The sequence below is a fragment of the Schistocerca piceifrons genome, chromosome 1 (assembly GCF_021461385.2).
Source record: "Schistocerca piceifrons isolate TAMUIC-IGC-003096 chromosome 1, iqSchPice1.1, whole genome shotgun sequence".
NCBI classification, from domain to species: Eukaryota; Metazoa; Arthropoda; class Insecta; order Orthoptera; family Acrididae; genus Schistocerca; species Schistocerca piceifrons.
This window is the reverse complement of record NC_060138.1, coordinates 128,324,347-128,342,924: the sequence shown is the minus strand read 5'-3', so window position 1 is coordinate 128,342,924 and position 18,578 is coordinate 128,324,347. Positions and strand designations below refer to the sequence as shown.

The 18,578-nt window shown below is 41.9% G+C and overlaps 1 protein-coding gene across 6 annotated transcripts in view; it reads right to left on the bottom strand.

Moving 5' to 3' along the window:
- Window positions 1-18,578, bottom strand: part of LOC124803227 (ADP-ribosylation factor-binding protein GGA2) — a 120,977-nt gene that overhangs the window by 10,770 nt on the left and 91,629 nt on the right. For all 6 annotated transcript variants that reach the window (XM_047264416.1, XM_047264423.1, XM_047264437.1 and 3 more), the window contains exon 9: window positions 13,172-13,338. In XM_047264416.1, the coding sequence (XP_047120372.1) occupies window positions 13,172-13,338 (167 nt within the window). The remainder of the gene's footprint in view (window positions 1-13,171; window positions 13,339-18,578) is intronic.

The window sequence follows — 18,578 nt, the reverse complement described above, 5'->3', positions numbered from 1 at the left end:
CATGACATAATCAGCAAAAGCAACAGCCTTATTATTATTATTATTATTATTATTTAGTGATGCTGCTGCCATTTGACTGTAATAATTTTTATTTTATTGCTATACAATCCAGATTTCAGCCTTAGGCCATTTTCTAGTACAAAAACTTATATGTATGTCATAAGACATCAAATAAGTTTTTGTAACTAAAAATGGCCTAAGGCCAAAGCTGGATTGTATAACAATAAAGTAAAAGTTATTATCAAATGGCAGCAGCATCACTCAAAAACTTTACTATGATTGTGGCCTCAGCCAAAATAAAAACAATCACCTGTATCGAGTTCACCAAAACTTTTCTTAGTGTTCTTTATTATATTATCCATAAGATGATCTTCTCTCCTCAATTTGTTCACAGCTAGCACAGTTGTGGTATAGCGCCTGGATTTTTCATACCTGTCCTTCCAGTCCATTCCTTTTCCTCAGGCACTCCCAGACCTACTTCCTCAGAACACTACAGTACGGCTTTTTCTACATCTTAAAAAACAATTAACAGGTTTTTGTCTTCATCCCAGTATTTTTCCATTAGTACACTGGTACCAAGGAAGATCCATTGATTATATGTTATTTCTGATGCTGTTCTGATCGATTTTAAAACCATTCTCAATCTTCACGCTATGATTTTCTCCAGACTTTTCATCCCGTGTGACAGCTGGGATATTCCTCTCTGAACTAATCATTCTCTGTCTACTGCCTTTCTTAAACATAGGAATTAAAACACTATTGCTCCTGTCTGTGGGAATCTTGTTGTCTTTCCACAATGTTCTGAGTGTTTTGTTTAGCCATTGTAGGCTCTGGATATGTTTTGCCTTTTATCGTGCCTGCCCTTACTACATCTGCACCTGGAGTTTACCACTAAACACAGATTTTAAAGTTGTCTCTGTTTCTGTCCAGATGGCAGGAAGCTCCTCACTGTGGTTTTGATTACCTGTTTTTTTTTTGGTGCAGTTCTTTAACTGGACAAAATGGTCCTTCAGGATTTCTCTGATGACAATTTCTTTTCTAACCAGATTTACATCCTCATCTCCAAGTGCCTTTACAACATTCACTTTACCTCTGATAACATTGTACAGTTGTTTCTCATTGCCTCTGCTACCCTCCTCAACTTTCTGGGCAAATACCTGCCATGTCTCAGTCTTCTCTTCTGTGACTGTTCTTCCAAATCATAGTTTTTTATTTCAGTATTTCTAGTAAGTTCGGGTTTCCGTTTTTCTTGGTCGCTTTCTTTTTGCCCAAGATTCTTTTATGGCTGTATCACTCTTTCATTCCACCATGGCATTCCCTTTTCCCTTGTTTTCACACTTGTCTTCTCACAAACTGCTACTGCCTGCTTCACCAAGCTGTTCTGTAATGTAGTCCAGTCAGGCTCTCCAGTTTTCATTTCACCTTTTGGTATCTCAGTTATTATTTACATATTTTACAAAAGTTGCAAATTTTTAAATGGGTCAAAGCCAATTGACAGTAAAATCCTAAAAGTACGACAAATGAGAATGTCAGTGGTGTTTCGTGCAGCAAGCTAGTGCAAGTAGTTTACGAGTTATCATCAGTGAAAATTGTAAACACTGACAGCTGTTTTTTCCATCCTATTTGCTTAAATGCTATGCAATGATGCTATGTTTGTTTACATTGTTTGTGTGTACACTGTGATTGCACTGCAATGGTCCTGACAGTTATTGTGTGATAGTGGACACAGGAGGACATGCTTGGAAGAAGCATACATGTTTATGGTGAATGTAAGAAGATGTAGAAAGAATCTCGTTTGTTTGTGTACTGTCTACACAGAAAGGTATCCCAAGAGAAATCAATCAACATGACAATTATTTGTGAACCTCTTCAAACAATTGCATGTAACTGGTGGTGTAGCACCTAAAATATATAGCTGAACAAAACATAGCTGGTGAGGAGGGTGAAATTAATATTCTGGCTGCTGTAGCAATAGATCCACAAAGTACTTCCTGTACAATCACACAAGGAAGCGGCCAAAGTTGGGCAAATGTAGTATGCATTTTAAATCATCATAAGTTCCATCCCTATCACATTTCTCCCCCTCAAGTTCTGCACGGAAATTAAAATGTGATACTCCAGATGTGTCATGTCTCTTGTTTATGGATGAAGCAATATTTACTAACTGTGGCCAAGTAAACTGTTGTGACTCATCGATCTTTCAAAGTGCCACCGCGCAGTTACGCATGTCCTCTACATGCGGCGCTGCCTGACAGCCAGCGGCCGCTAGACTTGGACTCAGTTATGATTTGACTGTTAAAGTGTACACACGTCTTACTCTGTTTAGTTGACATGTGACTTTCATGTATTGCGTCTTCCTTGAAATATATTTGTTCAACTTGAAAGTTATAACAATTGACGATGAGGATGGGATTTTTCTTTTCCACCGCTGACCCACATGTTTCCATGGCTACTTTAGAGCAACTATTGCAAGGTCTCATAGAGCAGCAAATGCTTCTCACAAATTCGATTTGTGGTTTCATCACGGAATTGTTGTCTCTACCTACTTTTCCTCCTTACGACGAGACGGTGGAAGACTGGTCTGATTACGAAAAACGTCTTAGACAGCACTTCTTGGCATTTCATGTCGCGGACAAAAAACATGTAAGTCTCTGTTCCTTTCATGGATTTCACCTCAAATGTATCGGTTGTTGTCGCAATTGGCTCCTTTGAAAGATCCTATGTCTTTGTCCTTTGCTGAAATGTGCTCACTTCTGTCCATCTATTTTCAAAAGCAAATGCATGTGGTAGCCTCTCGTGTTGCCTTTTATCATTGTCAAAAACAACCGAATCAATCCTATCACACTTGGGCTGCTGAACTTCATGGCTTCAGTAGAAAGTGTCAATTTGTTACTGAAGTTCACAAAGAATCCTACGCCGATTCCATGGTACGAGATGCTATTATCTGAGCAGTGCCCGACAAAGAGGTTAGGCAACATGCCCTTCAGTTGGCAAATCCAACTCTAGATGAAGTCCTATCCATCGCTCAGTCTTTTGAAATTCCTCGCGCCGCTTGAGCACAAATAGAGGCATGGGACGATGTCGGGGAAATACAACCTCTGTGCGATGTTGAAGAAGCGTGTGGCATGTCCCCACTGGCCGACGTGGCCGCAGTACGCTCCCTAGCGCAGCCTCGGCCTAACCGTAAACAAACCTCTAAGAAACTGCAGCAAAACCCAAGGCAACTTCCTTCATGTCCGCGGTGTTTTACGAAACATTCACGAGAAGATTGTCCACAACGTTGGGCTGTGTGTCACGAATGCAAAAAAAAGGGTCGTGTGTCATCCGTTTGCAAATCCGACCGCAAACATGATGTTCATGAACATGACGCTGATTCTTATTCTGTGTTGTCTGTCAATTGCACTTCTTCCCTTTCAGGGAAGTTATTCCTCACTGTCCAAATACTTGGTCGAGATATTCGCATGCAGGTGGATACTGGTTCTGCTGCCAGTATCATCAATTCTCAGTCGTATCTTCAGTTGGGTTCTCCAGGCCTGTCACCTGTTACTAGGCAATTACGGACTTACAATAAACAGAAGATTTCTCTCTTGGGACAATTTGATGCTGAGGTATCTTCCAAATCTGTCATTCACACTGTTCTCATATTTGTGGTCGACCATAGTAACGCGGAGAATCTTTATGGTTTTGATGCCTTTCGCATTTTTGGGTTCTCCATACATGACTCTGTCAATACCATCTCTGATGCTATTCCTTATGCTCAACTGGATTCCTTGTCGACGACATTTTCATCACTTTTTTCTCCTGCGTTAGGCCGTGCAAACGATTTTGAAGCTCATATCACGCTCAAACCCACTGCTCAGCCTAAGTTTTTTCGGGCTTGGTCCATTCCTGTGGCCCTTCGTGATCAGGTCAAACGGGAGCTGGATCGTCTCACTGGTTCAGGGGTCTTGCTTCCTGTACTTCCAATGAGTGGTCCTCTCCTGCCATTGTTGCTAAGCCAAATGGTGATATTCGTCTCTGTGGCGATTTCAAAGCCACTGTAAATGCTCAATGCCTTATCGACACTTACCCTATGCCTCAACCTGAAGAATTGTTCACTAAACTTGCTGGAGGCCAGTAGTTTTCTAAACTTGACCTGTCAGAAGCTTATCATCAACTTCCTCTCGACACTGCTTCCCGGCAGTTTCTGGTCCTTAACACGCCTTTTGGCCTCTACCAATACCAACGATTGCCATTCGGGGTTGCCAGAGCCCCTGCTTTCTTTCAGCGATTCTTGGAACAATTATTGCTCACTGTCCCTGGGTGTATAAATTACCAGGACGACATTGTTGTCACTGGCTCCACCACTGACGAACATCTTCAAAATCTCCGCACACTTTTTCATTTCTTACAAACTGCCGGTCTTATGTGTAATCTTCAGAAATCAAAATTTTTTCAGGCATCTGTCACGTACTTGGGGTTTCAACTCTCTCGGGATGGTATTTGTCCGCTTCAGCAAACTGTCGCTGCGATCGATGCCCTTCCTCGCCCTACATCTGTTAAGGAACTGCAGGCCTTCTTCGAGAAAATAGCATACTATCACAAGTTTTTACCGTATGCTGCTTCGGTGGCTCAGTCGTTGCATCGCCTGTTGCATAAAAACGTGCCTTTTCACTGGTCCGCGTCATGCGATGCGGCTTTCCAGAAATTGAAGACTATGCTGAAACAGGCCATGTGCCTGGCTACTTATCGACCTGGCCAACATCTTGTTCTTGCCATGGACGCCTCTCAATACAGGGTCGGTGCAGTCCTTGTGCACCGTTTTTCTAACGGTTATGAACAACCCATTGCTTATGCCTCCAAAATGCTCACGGATGCCCAACAAAAGTATTCTCAAATTGAAAAAGAAGCTTTGGCCATTATTTGTGCTCTTCATAAGTCTAGTGTTTTTCTCTATGGATCCAAATTTCATCTTGTTACGGATCACAAACCACTTGTTTCCTTGTTTCATCCATCAACGTCACTTCCCGACAAGGCTGCACACCGCCTCCAGCATTGGGCTGTTTACTTGTCTCGTTTCAATTATGAGACTCATTTCCGGCCGACGGCTCAACATGCGAATGCTGATGCACTGTCTCGCCTTCCCATGGGTCCTGATGTGGCATTTGATAGGGACAAACTTTTGTGTTTCCACCTGGATGTTGCTGAGCAGCGGGTTGTGGACGGGTTCCCCATCACCGGGGACCGGCTGGCAGCTGCTACAGGTTCTGACCCTACCCTATCCCGGGTTTTACGCTGTATTCAGAAGGGTTGGCCAGATCGTCCATCTGCTAAGACTTCTGATACGTTGTGGAACTACTGCGCTTTGTGTTACCGCCTCACGGCTAGGGATGGTGTTATCCTCCTTTCCACCGAAAATGCTTCGCCGCGTGTTGTGATACCTGCGTCTTTGCGTGCTTTGGTCTTGCGCCTCCTTCACCAAGGGCACTGGGGTGTCTCTTGCACAAAATCTCTGGCGCGCTGTCATGTGCACTGGGTCGGCATTGACTCTGAAATCGCACACATGGTTGCTGCTTGCGGCCCTTGTGCGTCAAGGGCCGCCGCCCCGAAGTCGTCTTTGTCACCGTGGCCTTCGCCTGAGAAGCCCTGGGAGCGTATTCATGCTGACTTCGTGGGACCTTTTTTAGTCAAACGGTGAGGCTGAACGACTGGTCCACACATTTAAGGCTCAAATGAGGAAACTCCTGACTTCTTCTGCTGCTGCTGATGCGCTTCTCCAATTTCTGGCTTCTTACCGTTTCACCATGGGCGACCACAGCCCGGCTGAGCTCTTATATGGCTGACAGCCCCGCACGCTACTTCATCTTCTGCGGCCTTCCACCTCACAGCTGCAGGTGCCTTCGCTTGGCTGGTTCACCGCCAACGACGTTGTATGGGTACGGGGATATGGCAGGTGGCCAAAATGGAGTCCTGACCGCATCATCCAACACTGTGGCCGACACCTGTATGAAATCCAGATGGACACGGGTGTTGCAGTGTGTCATTCGGACCAGCTTCGGTCTTGTGTGCCGGCAATGCCTGTTCCGGATGCCGCTACACCACCTTCGGCTCTACCTGACGCTCGGGATACTGGAATCTCTCATTACTCACAACACAGTCCTCTCACCATCATATCGGTGCCAGCACAAGAACCGATGCCACCAGGAGATGTGCAGGAACCAGATGACCATCATCTGTCGGAGCAACTCTACTCGCCTCCCTCTCCTACAGACGCGGACAAATCGCCCATGTCTCCTGTTATAACAACTGGACTTGCTGCAACGGGCAGATTGGTGCACAGGGCCCCAGCAGATTCGACCCCCACATCTCCGGTCATCTCGACCCGTTATCATCGGGGCCACTTCCGTCCGTACAGGAGGCCTCCTCCTTGAGACTTTACGGCCAGTCAAACACCACCTATGGACATTAGCAATCTACAGGCCACCTCCATCAAGACCTGTGCAAAAAATTCAACGGGGGGAAAAGTGTTGTAACTCGCTGATCTTTCAAAGTGCCGCCGCGCAGTTACGCGCGTCCTCTACATGCGGCGCTGTCTGCCAGCAATGCAGCAGCATCGCCACCTAAGCGGCCAGCCCACCAGTGGCCGCTAGACTTGGACTCAGTTATGATTTTACTGTTAAAGTGTACACACGTCTTACTCTGTTTACTTGATCTGTGACTTTCACGTATTGCGTCTTCCTTGAAACATATTTGTTAAACTTGAAGTTATAACATAAACCTCAGAAACAGGCACTACTGGTCTGCTGACAATAGCTGATGGCTTCATCAGTGTAACATCAGCGTCCATGGAGTTTAAACGTGGTGTGGAATAGTACACCATCACCTCAAAGGCCCGTTGTTTGTAGAGGAAATACTGAATTCACACAAGTACGAGGCCGGATCAAATACAAACGGGATTTTATTTTTTATTTAAATTCATTTATTGAAATACTCAAGGCAATTATAATTTATTTTTTCACATCGTCTCCTGCTTTCGAAATGCATTTGTCCCAGCGTAAGGGCAGCTTTTTGATGCCCTCCTGATAAAAAGAACTGGTTCGTGTCACCAGCCAGTTGTGCACAAAGTCTTCCACACACTCATCTTCAAATCGTCATCTTCCTAGAGCTTCTTTAAGCAGTCCAAATACATGGAAATCGCAAGGCGATAAGTCAGGTCTGTAAGGAGTATGATCAAATGTAGTCCAGTGCATTTCCTGTAGCTTGGAGACAGTTAGAACTGCAGTATGGGGACATGCATTGTCGTGGAGGAAGATGACCTGTCGAATTCATTGGTCGCATCTTATGCGGCGATATGCAACTCTCACCTTGTTCAACAGTTCGCAGTAGTAAGCAGCATTGACTGATTTTTTGCAGGAGCGACGCACAATCAGCAAAATGCCTTGCTGACTGAAAAAAAAAATGGTTGAAAGAACCTTGCCAGCTGACAGTCGAGTCTTGGCTTTCACTGGTGCTGCCTCCCCTTTCCTCCGCCACTCCTTACTGGCTTGTTTGGATTCTGGAGTGTAGTGGTGAACCCATGTTTTGTCGCAGGTGACGATCAGACTTAAAAATGCACCACCTTCTTCCGCAAACCTTGCTGTAAGCCTCTAACAGACCTCCAAATTCCTCAACTTCAGATTTTCGATCAAAAGTTTAGGGATCCATCTGGAACACACTTTACGGAATTGTAGACCATTTGTGATGATTGCTTGACAGCTCCCACAACTGATTCCCACTTTTTGTAAAATTTCTGATACTATCGCCCGTCGGTCGTCGTCAATAGTGTCTTTAACGACCCGAAGGTTTTTTTCTGCAATGCTGGTCTGAGGATGGCGATCGTGTTGTTGATTTTCCACATATTCTTGTCCTTCCTTGAACTTTTTATGCCAGGCAAACACACGCGTCCTTGATAATGTTTTATCACTGAACTGTGCAGTCAATCATTGGTAAATTTTCACCACTAACTCCTCCACGAGCAAGAAATTTGATAATTATTCAGTGCGCAATGGAGGGGTGCACCTGTTGCTCAGACACCATGAGCATTTCTGACAAAACGGCAGGGAAATCTAACAGTATGCTCTCCTCACTTCTAACGGTCCCGCCTAAGCATAGCAGAAGCGTGGGGCCAATTCTACCAACTGTTGATGTTCAGGAACAAAAATCCCACTTATATTTGATCCCCCCTAGTATCTCAACCTCCTAACAGACCATCTGCCACAGATTTTAAAGGAAGTTCCCCTTCATACTAGAAGGAACCTGTGGAATCATCATGGTAGGTGTCTGGCCCATAGTGCACGAATTATGACTATGTGCGTCTTCAGGGACTGTTTCCAAATCATTGGACTGGAAGAAAAAAGAGCCCGAAGCTTGGGTGGCCCTTTCCCCAGCTCTGATGCCTCTGGACTTTTTTCTTTTACTTTTCTCTTCTTGTGGGGGAAGCTGAAAGACACTGTTTTCAAGCACATTTCAATGACACCAGATGATATGAAATGAAATATTACTTCTGCCTGCCCTGCAATTTCCACTCAAATGCTAGAACGTGTGCAGCAATCATCGCATGGCAGACTCCAAGCTTGTGTTAATACTAGTGGTGCTCATTCTGACCACAGACTTTGAGGGTAAGCCAGTTCGTTATACGTAAGACACCACAGAAGTACTGTATTCACTTTTGTTCATCCTTCGTTTGTTCTAGGCAATGCCCCATTCAACAGCACAACACCTACAGCCGCACATATGCATCTATGTCTAATTCACAAGTGTGCGTGCCACTACATTGAACAAACAACTGTCGGCATTTACAATGTTAAGACTATGATATCTCATAAACTATTTGCACTAGACTCCTGATATTGTCAATAGGCATTGTTCCCATAAGACTGTGTATGGGCTGCAAAGGCAGCTACTTAATCTGTAAAATCCGCATATCAATGGTGCCTTCCATTCCAGAAATACTGGCAGAGCATGTATGCATGTATTAGGTGAATCACTCTGTATATCATTCCATCATGAGGCTAACCTCTAACAAAATAATATTTGCAAATTTCTTTTCCTTTAGTCAACAGTTTATTGTCCTTAAAAACTTTTTTTTTTTTTTTTAACTTCTGACAACTGTAACTACAAACTGCTACCCAGAGGTTCCTGGCATGTACGTGTGGCTGGTGAAGTCTATCAAGTATGACAAAACACCACCAGGTCGGGTTGACAGAGGAGATAGAGAAGATCCAAAGAAGAGTGGCGCGTTTTGTCACAGGGTTATTTGGTAAGAGTGATAGCATTACAGAGATGTTTAGCAAACTCAAGTGGCAGACTCTACAAGAGAGGCGCTCTGTATCGCAGTGTAGCTTGCTCTCCAGATTTCGAGAGGGTGCGTTTCTGCATGAGGTATCTAATATATGGCTTCCCCCTACTTATACCTCCCAAGGAGATCACGAATGTAAAATTAGAGAGATTCGAGCACGCACAGAGGCTTTCCGGCTGTCGTTCTTCCCGCGAACTGTACGCGACTGGAACAGGAAAGGGAGGTAATGACAGTGGCACATAAAGTGCCCTCCGCCACACACTGTTGGGTGGCTTGCAGAGTATAAATGTAGATGTAGATGCATCCCATGAGAGTTAGTGGCTCCAGCGGGTTTGTGCTAGGTGCTTGCATTTAATTTTCATGTGATTTTCTCAATTATATTGTGCTGTGCAACTTGCAAAATTTATGATGGCAGATCCCTGGGAACTATGCATGTGCATAAACTTTTGTTTCAGACTCAGAAAAACCTCTACATAAACACATGACATGTTCAAGCATGCATCTGGGGAAGACATCTTAGGTCGCAGACAAACTTGTGACTGTACTAAACATTTTCTAGGTGGCAAAATATCGTTTGACCATGAACCTCATTCGGGACGCCTGTCAACTGGCATTATTGCTGAAAATGTTACTGCTGTTTGGAATATGGTGCTGGAAGATCATAGCCAGACCATCCAGAATGTAAGCAATGTCATATGGCTGTCTTACGGGACATGTCAGAGGATTTTGTCCATTGAAAGTGGTGCACAGGCAGCTGGTTCCTCCATCATGGCAATGTGGAGCCACAAGTTATGTTGATCACCCAGGGGTTTCTGGTGAAAAGCAAAATGACAGTTGTTCCTCACCAGCAATGTTCACCCAACCTCGCATTAAGTGACTTTTTTTATTTCCCAAATGAAACTCAAGTTAAAAAGCCAAAGATTTCACACAGTTGAGTAGATTCAAATAGAATCACAAAGTGGAACTAAACAGGCTCACGAAAAAATCATTCCAAGGAACTTTCAGCTCATGGAAAAACCATAGGGAACATTGTAAATGCCACCAAGTGATCTACTTTGAAGGTAATGGTGATAAATACATTTCAGGCAAAGTGGTGATGACGACGACCACAACAACAACAAGTTACAGATTAAATAAGGCTAAGTCAAACTAAAATGCATTGTCTTGTAATAAATAAGTAATGTGATGTATTGTACCATGATTATATAGACAAATCTATTGTAGCATGATTATAAGACAAATTCATGATTATAAGACAAATTCAGGCTACAATATATTGACTAGCAACATGCAGGCCTAATACTGATGTAATTTTGACAACTGAGTTACATACCTATGAACATTCAATGGAAAAATATTAAATATGGGATTTTAGTGGCCTGCACAAGGTCTTTATGGGACTTTATTAACCCTTACCTTACAGCTGCTATGTAAAATTTATGAGGCAGGGAAAATAACTTGAGACCTTAAGAGGAATGCAGCAATTCTAATTCCGAAGTAGATGAGTGTTTACAGGTTAGAGTTGCAAAATACTAACACAAATTATTTACATAATGATGATAACACTTGTAGAAGCTGATCTTGACGAAGATCAGTTTGGGTTTCACAGAAAGGTGGGAACACAGGATGTAGTAACACTGTTCACGTTTACGTTGCACTTCACTTAGCGTAGACCGGGACTGTGCCCTAGGCATGCCCGATGTTAACTGACTCGGCATGGCCCGTGCTGCCTGAGTTGTTGTTGTTGTTACACTGGCAGAGGTCGCGTCCGAATTCTCGCGTGCCCTCTGGTGGACGGGACTCTACTTGCGGCAACTACCGGCCGTGACGCACCGTGCCGATGTGCGCCTCCCGCGATCTTTCTGGTGGCTACTGCACAGGAGCCAATGCTAACCCTAAAACTTTTTGTAGCAGATTAGATTGAAGAAAGGCCAAGATATGTTTTTACCTCATTAATGGTTACAATGCCTGTGTTTATACCCGGTTTGTATTTTCACAATACAATGTTCTTCACACATGCATGCAAGTAACAGACACTGTCATTAACGAGTACAGCGGTGGTAGACATTACAAAAGAAGTTCGTATATTGCGAATATGCTTTGACGTCAGCTGTTTGGGACACATGAAAATTTTTGTTGAACCAGGACTCGAACCCAGACTTCCCGCTTGTCACAAGCGGTCGTCTCAACCACATCAGCTGTCTGAGCACGCCTCCAGGACTGAACCAAACTTCCTCATATCACATAGTCACAACCCTTATTCCCACATAATTTGTGATTCCCATAAAGGGAGACAAATATTTATCACCATTTTACCCCATCAAGCCATGGATACACCATTGTTGATTACAATGCCTGTACTTACACAGCGACAACGTCTGGGAACTTGCCCTTCAGTATATCCTCTCTTCCCGTTACCCACCAGGCCTCAACCTCTACCAATTTCAAGTTGCCGCCGCTCATACCTCACCTGTCATCCAACATCTTTGCCTCTGTACTTCCGCCTCGACTGACATCTCTGCCCGAACTCTTTGCCTTTACAAATGTCTGCTTGTGTGTGTGTGTGTGTGTGTGTGTGTGTGTGTGTGTGCGAGAGAGAGTGTATACCTGTCCTTTTTTCCCCCTAAGGTAAGTATTTCCGCTCCCGGGATTGGAATGACTCCTTACCCTCTCCCTTAAAACCCACATCCTTTTGTCTTTCCCTCTCCTTCCCTCTTTCCTGATGAAGCAACCATTGGTTGCGAAAGCTTGAATTTTGTATATGTGTTTGTGTTTGTTTGTGTGTCTGTCAACATGCCAACGCTTTCGTTTGGTAAGTTACATCATCTTTGTTTTAAGTTATATTATAATTTGGATGATGTATAAAGCCTCTCACTTACAATGTAAGTTGTCCTGTGATACTAAAATGTAGACTTTCACGGCCGGAAATGTCATGTCCATTATAATTATCAGGGCTGTTATGCCATGGTCAGTTGATGAATTGTGTTGGAACTTCCATCGAGCTACAGACCCCCCTTGAAGATGTCTCCCGCAGATGGGAACGAAACATTGGGAATTGACACACAATTCATCAATCGACCACAGCATAACAGCCCAGATAATTATAATGGACATGTCCTCTGATAGCCATCTTTCTGGTAATTCCATAAGAACTTTTGGATTACTAGTGCTACTTTTTGGTTACACATAACACACAGAGGTTCTCAAGCTTAATACATTTATTTTAGTACAGCTTTAACAGTTGAGTACAATTGATAATGTAATGTGAAAAGTGAGAAAGACTGGAATTTTGTAACAAAGTTGCCTTCTCTTTGGGTACATTACTTCTTATAAGCTTTATAGATGTAGAGCTCTCCCAAATTTTTCAGTACAGTGCATCTTACTGTATAATAATTATTTTGTTGTATAACATTTAAACTTAGCCTTATTTCTAGCACACATATAATACTATCCTTTTGCTGTGAACCATGAAATTTGAAGAGCCAAATGCTAGAAATATTGACTGGTATATTGGCAGAGTAAAACTTAGTGAAAGATGTTAGATAAAATAATCAATGGTTGCATTGCGTCTGCATATAGTGAAGTTTAACTTAACAGAAACAGCCAAGACAAAATCATAAATCAGCCTAAAATTTTTCAAATGGTTCAAATGACTCTGAGCACTATGGGACTTAACTAAAATTTATCAACACAGGGATTAAAATTTCAGCGATCTGTACTAATATTCTGACAATATCTACTACAAACGATACATACACAACCGAAATGTAATACCCTAATCATTATTACAATTCTTAATACCACATTACATCATAAATATCATACTATTTGCTAATGATAGTAAATTGCAATTACCTTGGGAACAACGGCCTGGAACAGGTAGTTAGTTAATGGTGATGGATTTTTACTTATGGTTGTCACAACAACAACTGATACATCTTCTCGTGGTCTATCTTTTGCAAAATGAAGTATAACTGAGACACCGTTTTTCTCATCCAGCACAGTCAGCGGTGGGACTGATCCTGCAAAACCATTACAGCAGTAATGTGAAAATGTGAATTCATTTACTGGTTTCAAGTACATACTTGCTTCAGCACTGCATGTTGACACCTTCCTCTACCAAGAAGTGCAAAGTTGATTGGCATTACCATTGCAAAATACGGCATCAACAGAATTCATTTGTACATACAACAAAAAGTACTAAAAATGAAAACAATATGTACTTAGGCATGTATGACAAAAGGTCTGATCAATTAACATCATGAATTATTGGGAGAGTGACGAGAAAAGATAGTGACGTAGAGAATGAAAAAAGGGGGGGGGGGAGGGGGCAGGGAGGTTGTACAGGGTTATTACAAATGACTGAAGCGATTTCACAGCTCTACAATAACTTTATTATTTGAGATATTTTCACAATGCTTTGCACACAAATACAAAAACTCAAAAAGTTTTTTTAGGCATTCACAAATGTTCAATATGTGCCCCTTTAGTGATTCGGCAGACATCAAGCCGATAATCAAGTTCCTCCCACACTCGGCACAGCATGTCCCCATCAATGAGTTTGAAAGCATTGTTGATGCGAGCTCGCAGTTCTGGCACGTTTCTTGGTAGAGGAGGTTTAAACACTGAATCTTTCACATAACCCCACAGAAAGAAATCGCATGGGGTTAAGTCGGGAAAGCGTGGAGGCCATGACATGAATTGCTGATCATGATCTCCACCACGACCAATCCATCGGTTTTCCAATCTCCTGTTTAAGAAATGCCGAACATCATGATGGAAGTGCGGTGGAGCACCATCCTGTTGAAAGATGAAGTCGGCGCTGTCGGTCTCCAGTTGTGGCATGAGCCAATTTTCCAGCATGTCCAGATACACGTGTCCTGTAACGTTTTTTTCGCACAAGAAAAAGGGGCTGTAAACTTTAAACCGTGAGACTGCACAAAACATGTTAACTTTTGGTGAATTGCGAATTTGCTGCATGAATGCGTGAGGATTCTCTACCGCCCAGAATTGCACATTGTGTCTGTTCACTTCACCATTAAGAAAAAATGTTGCTTCATCACTGAAAACAAGTTTCGCCCTGAATGCATCCTCTTCCATGCGCTGTTGCAACCGCGCCGAAAATTCAAAGCGTTTGACTTTGTCATCCGGTGTCAGGGCTTGTAGCAATTGTAAACAGTAAGGTTTCTGCTTTAGCCTTTTCCGTAAGATTTTCCAAACCGTCGGCTGTGGTACGTTTAGCTCCCTGCTTGCTTTATTCGTCGACTTCCGCGGGCTACGCGTGAAACTTGCCCGCACGCGTTCAACCGTTTCTTCGGTCACTGCAGGCCGACCCGTTGATTTCCCCTTACAGAGGCATCCAGAAGCTTTAAACTGCGCATACCATTGCCGAATGGAGTTAGCAGTTGGTGGATCTTTGTTGAACTTTGTCCTGAAGTGTCGTTGCACTGTTATGACTGACTGATGTGAGTGCATTTCAAGCACGACATACGCTTTCTCGGCTCCTGTCGCCATTTTGTCTCACTGCGCTCTCGAGCGCTCTGGCGGCAGAAACCTGAAGTGCGGCTTCAGCCGAACAAAACTTTATGAGTTTTTCTACGTATCTGTAGTGTGTCGTGACCAAATGTCAATGAATGGAGCTACAGTGAATTTATGAAATCGCTTCAATCATTTGTAATAGCCCTGTACAAGAGATATTTCTGCTATCAAAATTAGAAATATTTTTACGAAATATGATGTGTAACAGCATTAGGACAGGGACTCTAAAGAATAATTTAGTCGAAGGCAAAACCCCTGGACCTCTAAAGTTTATGCAAGTTGCACAAATACGAAGGATTCCCTAAATACACAAACACTTCAATAGATGCTATCCATGCCTTGTAAGTGGAAGTTAGACTGTTTACAAGATTAATTTGTAGTATGATTTTCTCTTAAAATGTTACATAAGTGCCATCACAGAATGCTACAATTACATTAGTATTGCTTGGTGAATTGCAGGTAAATGTTAAACTACACATCCAAACATTCACGGTTCAATCCACAGATCTTTTTATGGCAATTCATGCCCTGTGCACATCTAGAACACTGTGTGTGTGTGTGTGTGTGTGTGTGTGTGTGTGTGTGTGTGTGTGGTTTTTTTTTTTTTTTTTGGGGGGGGGGGGGGGGGGGGGTAGCATTTTCTCTGAATCCACGTTAAGTCATTAATCCATCTGCCAGGTTGGGTGAGTTAATACTCAAGTAAGTATGAATTCAAGTTAAATGGATTTGTCACAATACATAGAGTGAGGTCACCACATCTAAAATGACTGAATAAACACACAACAAAACATTTTCCTCACATACTCATTCATGGAGGAAAATTCTTACAGATACAGAGAAAAGTGACTTTCAAGGTTTCAGGAATGAAGAAATAAAAACTGTACAAATAATGAATATGACAACAGGTTTAAATTGTTTTGAAGATGTCAATGAAGAAAACTTGAAGGAGCAGCTGAAGATTGACGCATGTGAACCCAGCTTCCAGTAGATTAGTGATGTCAGAACTGTGACTGCTGCTTCACAACGAAACAGAGAACACTGAATGTGGAAGAGGAGATGAAGACAAAGACAAAATATTTTTAAAAGGTGATTAAAACTTGACAAATTATTTCAATAAACAGACAAGGCACAAATGAACTGATTTCGTTTTTGATTATCTCCTACCAAAAAGCAGAGTTAAGAGCATAATATGTTTCTCCATTACAATACTGGTTGGCATATATGCTCATTTATTCTTTTAAACAAATTTATTAATATGTGCAGAGACATTGGTGATGCAGTTTTGGTAATTCGATATTGGTAATATTAATTCATAACTAAAATCTACATCACATTTTTATAATTAATAGCATTCTACATTTCAATACTGGAGAAGGAAAAACAAAATATTTCTGGAGTGCTGTTCCTTCGGAACCTTAACAAAAAATGAAGTAATCATACTAGATTTTTCTTTTCTCAAGATTGTTTTGAATGGTTTCCCACTTCCCTTTTCTTTCACCCATTCTTCTCTCTTCATGATTTGTGCAGCCTCTAGCACACTTTGTTGTCTTTAAATAATTTCTTTTGAGTGCTTTCATCAGTTTGGTTGAAGCTTGAGATAGAAGTTCTCGTGTCTCTGCAGATAGTTTGTGTATATTTTACTGCAGCACTCAATTATCAAGCAGCTTAAGCTTACAGTAATATATCAGTTTTTAAATATTTCTTCTGGTTCAGTACCATGAAGATTATAGATTCACATTATCTACAAACATCTTCCTAAATTGCATATACTGAGAAGGTACTCTTCCAAATCACACTCATAATCACAGAAGTCGTCATAGCCCCCATCAATGTGGCTCAGTGATCAAGTGCTAGATAATGGATCCAATTGTCTAGGATTCAATCCCTGGTCATTCCTGGGATTTTTATGAGTTACTTATCACATCTTAACTCTCTATTGCTGTGAAAACTGCCAAGTTTTACTGTGGATTGGAGTTAACATAGAACTGTAGCTCCCCGTCTAACTGTCTGGGTAAGCTGTACATAAGACCAAAAGTCGCACAAAGGCAATGGCATACCAACTGCAATGGGACAATGCCTAGTGAAGCACTGTCGCATTCAAACCAATCTTCAGATTGATACCCTTCCCCCTGCATCTTTTCTTAACTCAAATCAGTCAATAGGACTGTTTCAAACCCGGTACACAGGTTTGCATAGGATGGTACTACATGTATCTATGGACACCGGTTATATAATATTGGCTCCTGTTATGACTGCACACTAGATTGGATTCCTCCCAATTGATATTAGTCAAGGGGCCTGAAGATGATGTAACGGAACATTGAAACTGGTTGTGTAAATAAATTAAATGAAAAAGTTTTAATTTTCATTTCAGATTGAACAGGCAAAATCCTTGTAACCATTTATTATAACAATGGACATGTAAAGATTCTCCAATTGTCCTGACCAGCTTTCCACAAATGAACAAGCTGAATTTCGGCACAACAGATAAAATGGGAACATTTCTAACTACACAGTGAACAATTTTAACTTTTATTTAAGTCTGCAGGTTTTCGTGGCTGTCTCACTGATAGTAAAAACTTTGGATTTTTAGGCTGTACTACTTCTATACAATCTATGTTTTGACCCCTCTGCTGCTATCTTTTTCAGGATCGTGTGGTGTCCACAGTTGACATAACATTCTTGTGGTGTCCACTACTGAGTGAATATAAATTTCAGTCAACTGTGGACTCCACAAGAAAGAGGCACAACAAAGTAACAAAGAAACAAATAAAGAATGGTCTTTTCGCTGCATAGTGCCATAATAAATACTGCAGCACCTCAAAGTAATGCACTGCATAGGTGGACAGCAATTACAAGCAGTACAAAAAGTTCAAAATTCTGTCAACCGGTTAAGTGGAAAACAGGGGTTTGGGGTGGGGGTTGGGTGGGGATGGAGGTTGGGTGGGTGGGGGGGGGGGGGGGATAGAGGGGTCAAGAAAAAGAGAATAAAAGTATAGCTCTAGCTGACTTAATTTCCTGGTCACAAATACAACACAGGTATTAAGTAATAAGAAAAGTTGTTTTTTTTTTAACTAAACATCTGTCAATGTGTGTAATCTTACTGAGTAGTGTTGAGTTTAAAGCTGGCCTACTATTAATGGAGGAGGGGCAGGTAAGGGGAGGAGGAGAGAGTATTTCCATATCTATTCAATTATTATATTTAAATGTTTTCCTTCGTACCATCTTGATGTTTGGAGTGAAATTATTGCTCATCAAATGCATTGCTCCAGTCAGCTACTCTAAACAATTGCACATAATTACACTGAAAGTCAATGAGCTCCAACTGAATTTCAGGAGGCACATGTTGCATTTCCACTGCTAAAGGAGTTGCAAAAACACTTAAGATCAAGTTCAAATCATTTTATGCCACTAAATCTACTATCAAAGTTTTCTAAAAAAGCCTTTAACATCACAAAGAATGTCTGCTTTTCAATATTTGTTTCATTTATAACCCATACAACATTCAAGAAGAGCGCATATGGACTTTCTGAAAGTTACTTTAGCGATAACAGCAATTTTCTTTTGAAAACCAAAAACAGTGTCAAAAACACCCACCTTGCAATTTTGTGTTCAAGATATTCAGATACTTTGTACGGTGAGTTAGGAAAACAATATCCACTGGGGTCACCAAATTCTTTTACTGGCCTTAATTTCAGGTCCATGAATAATGCTATGTCTTTAC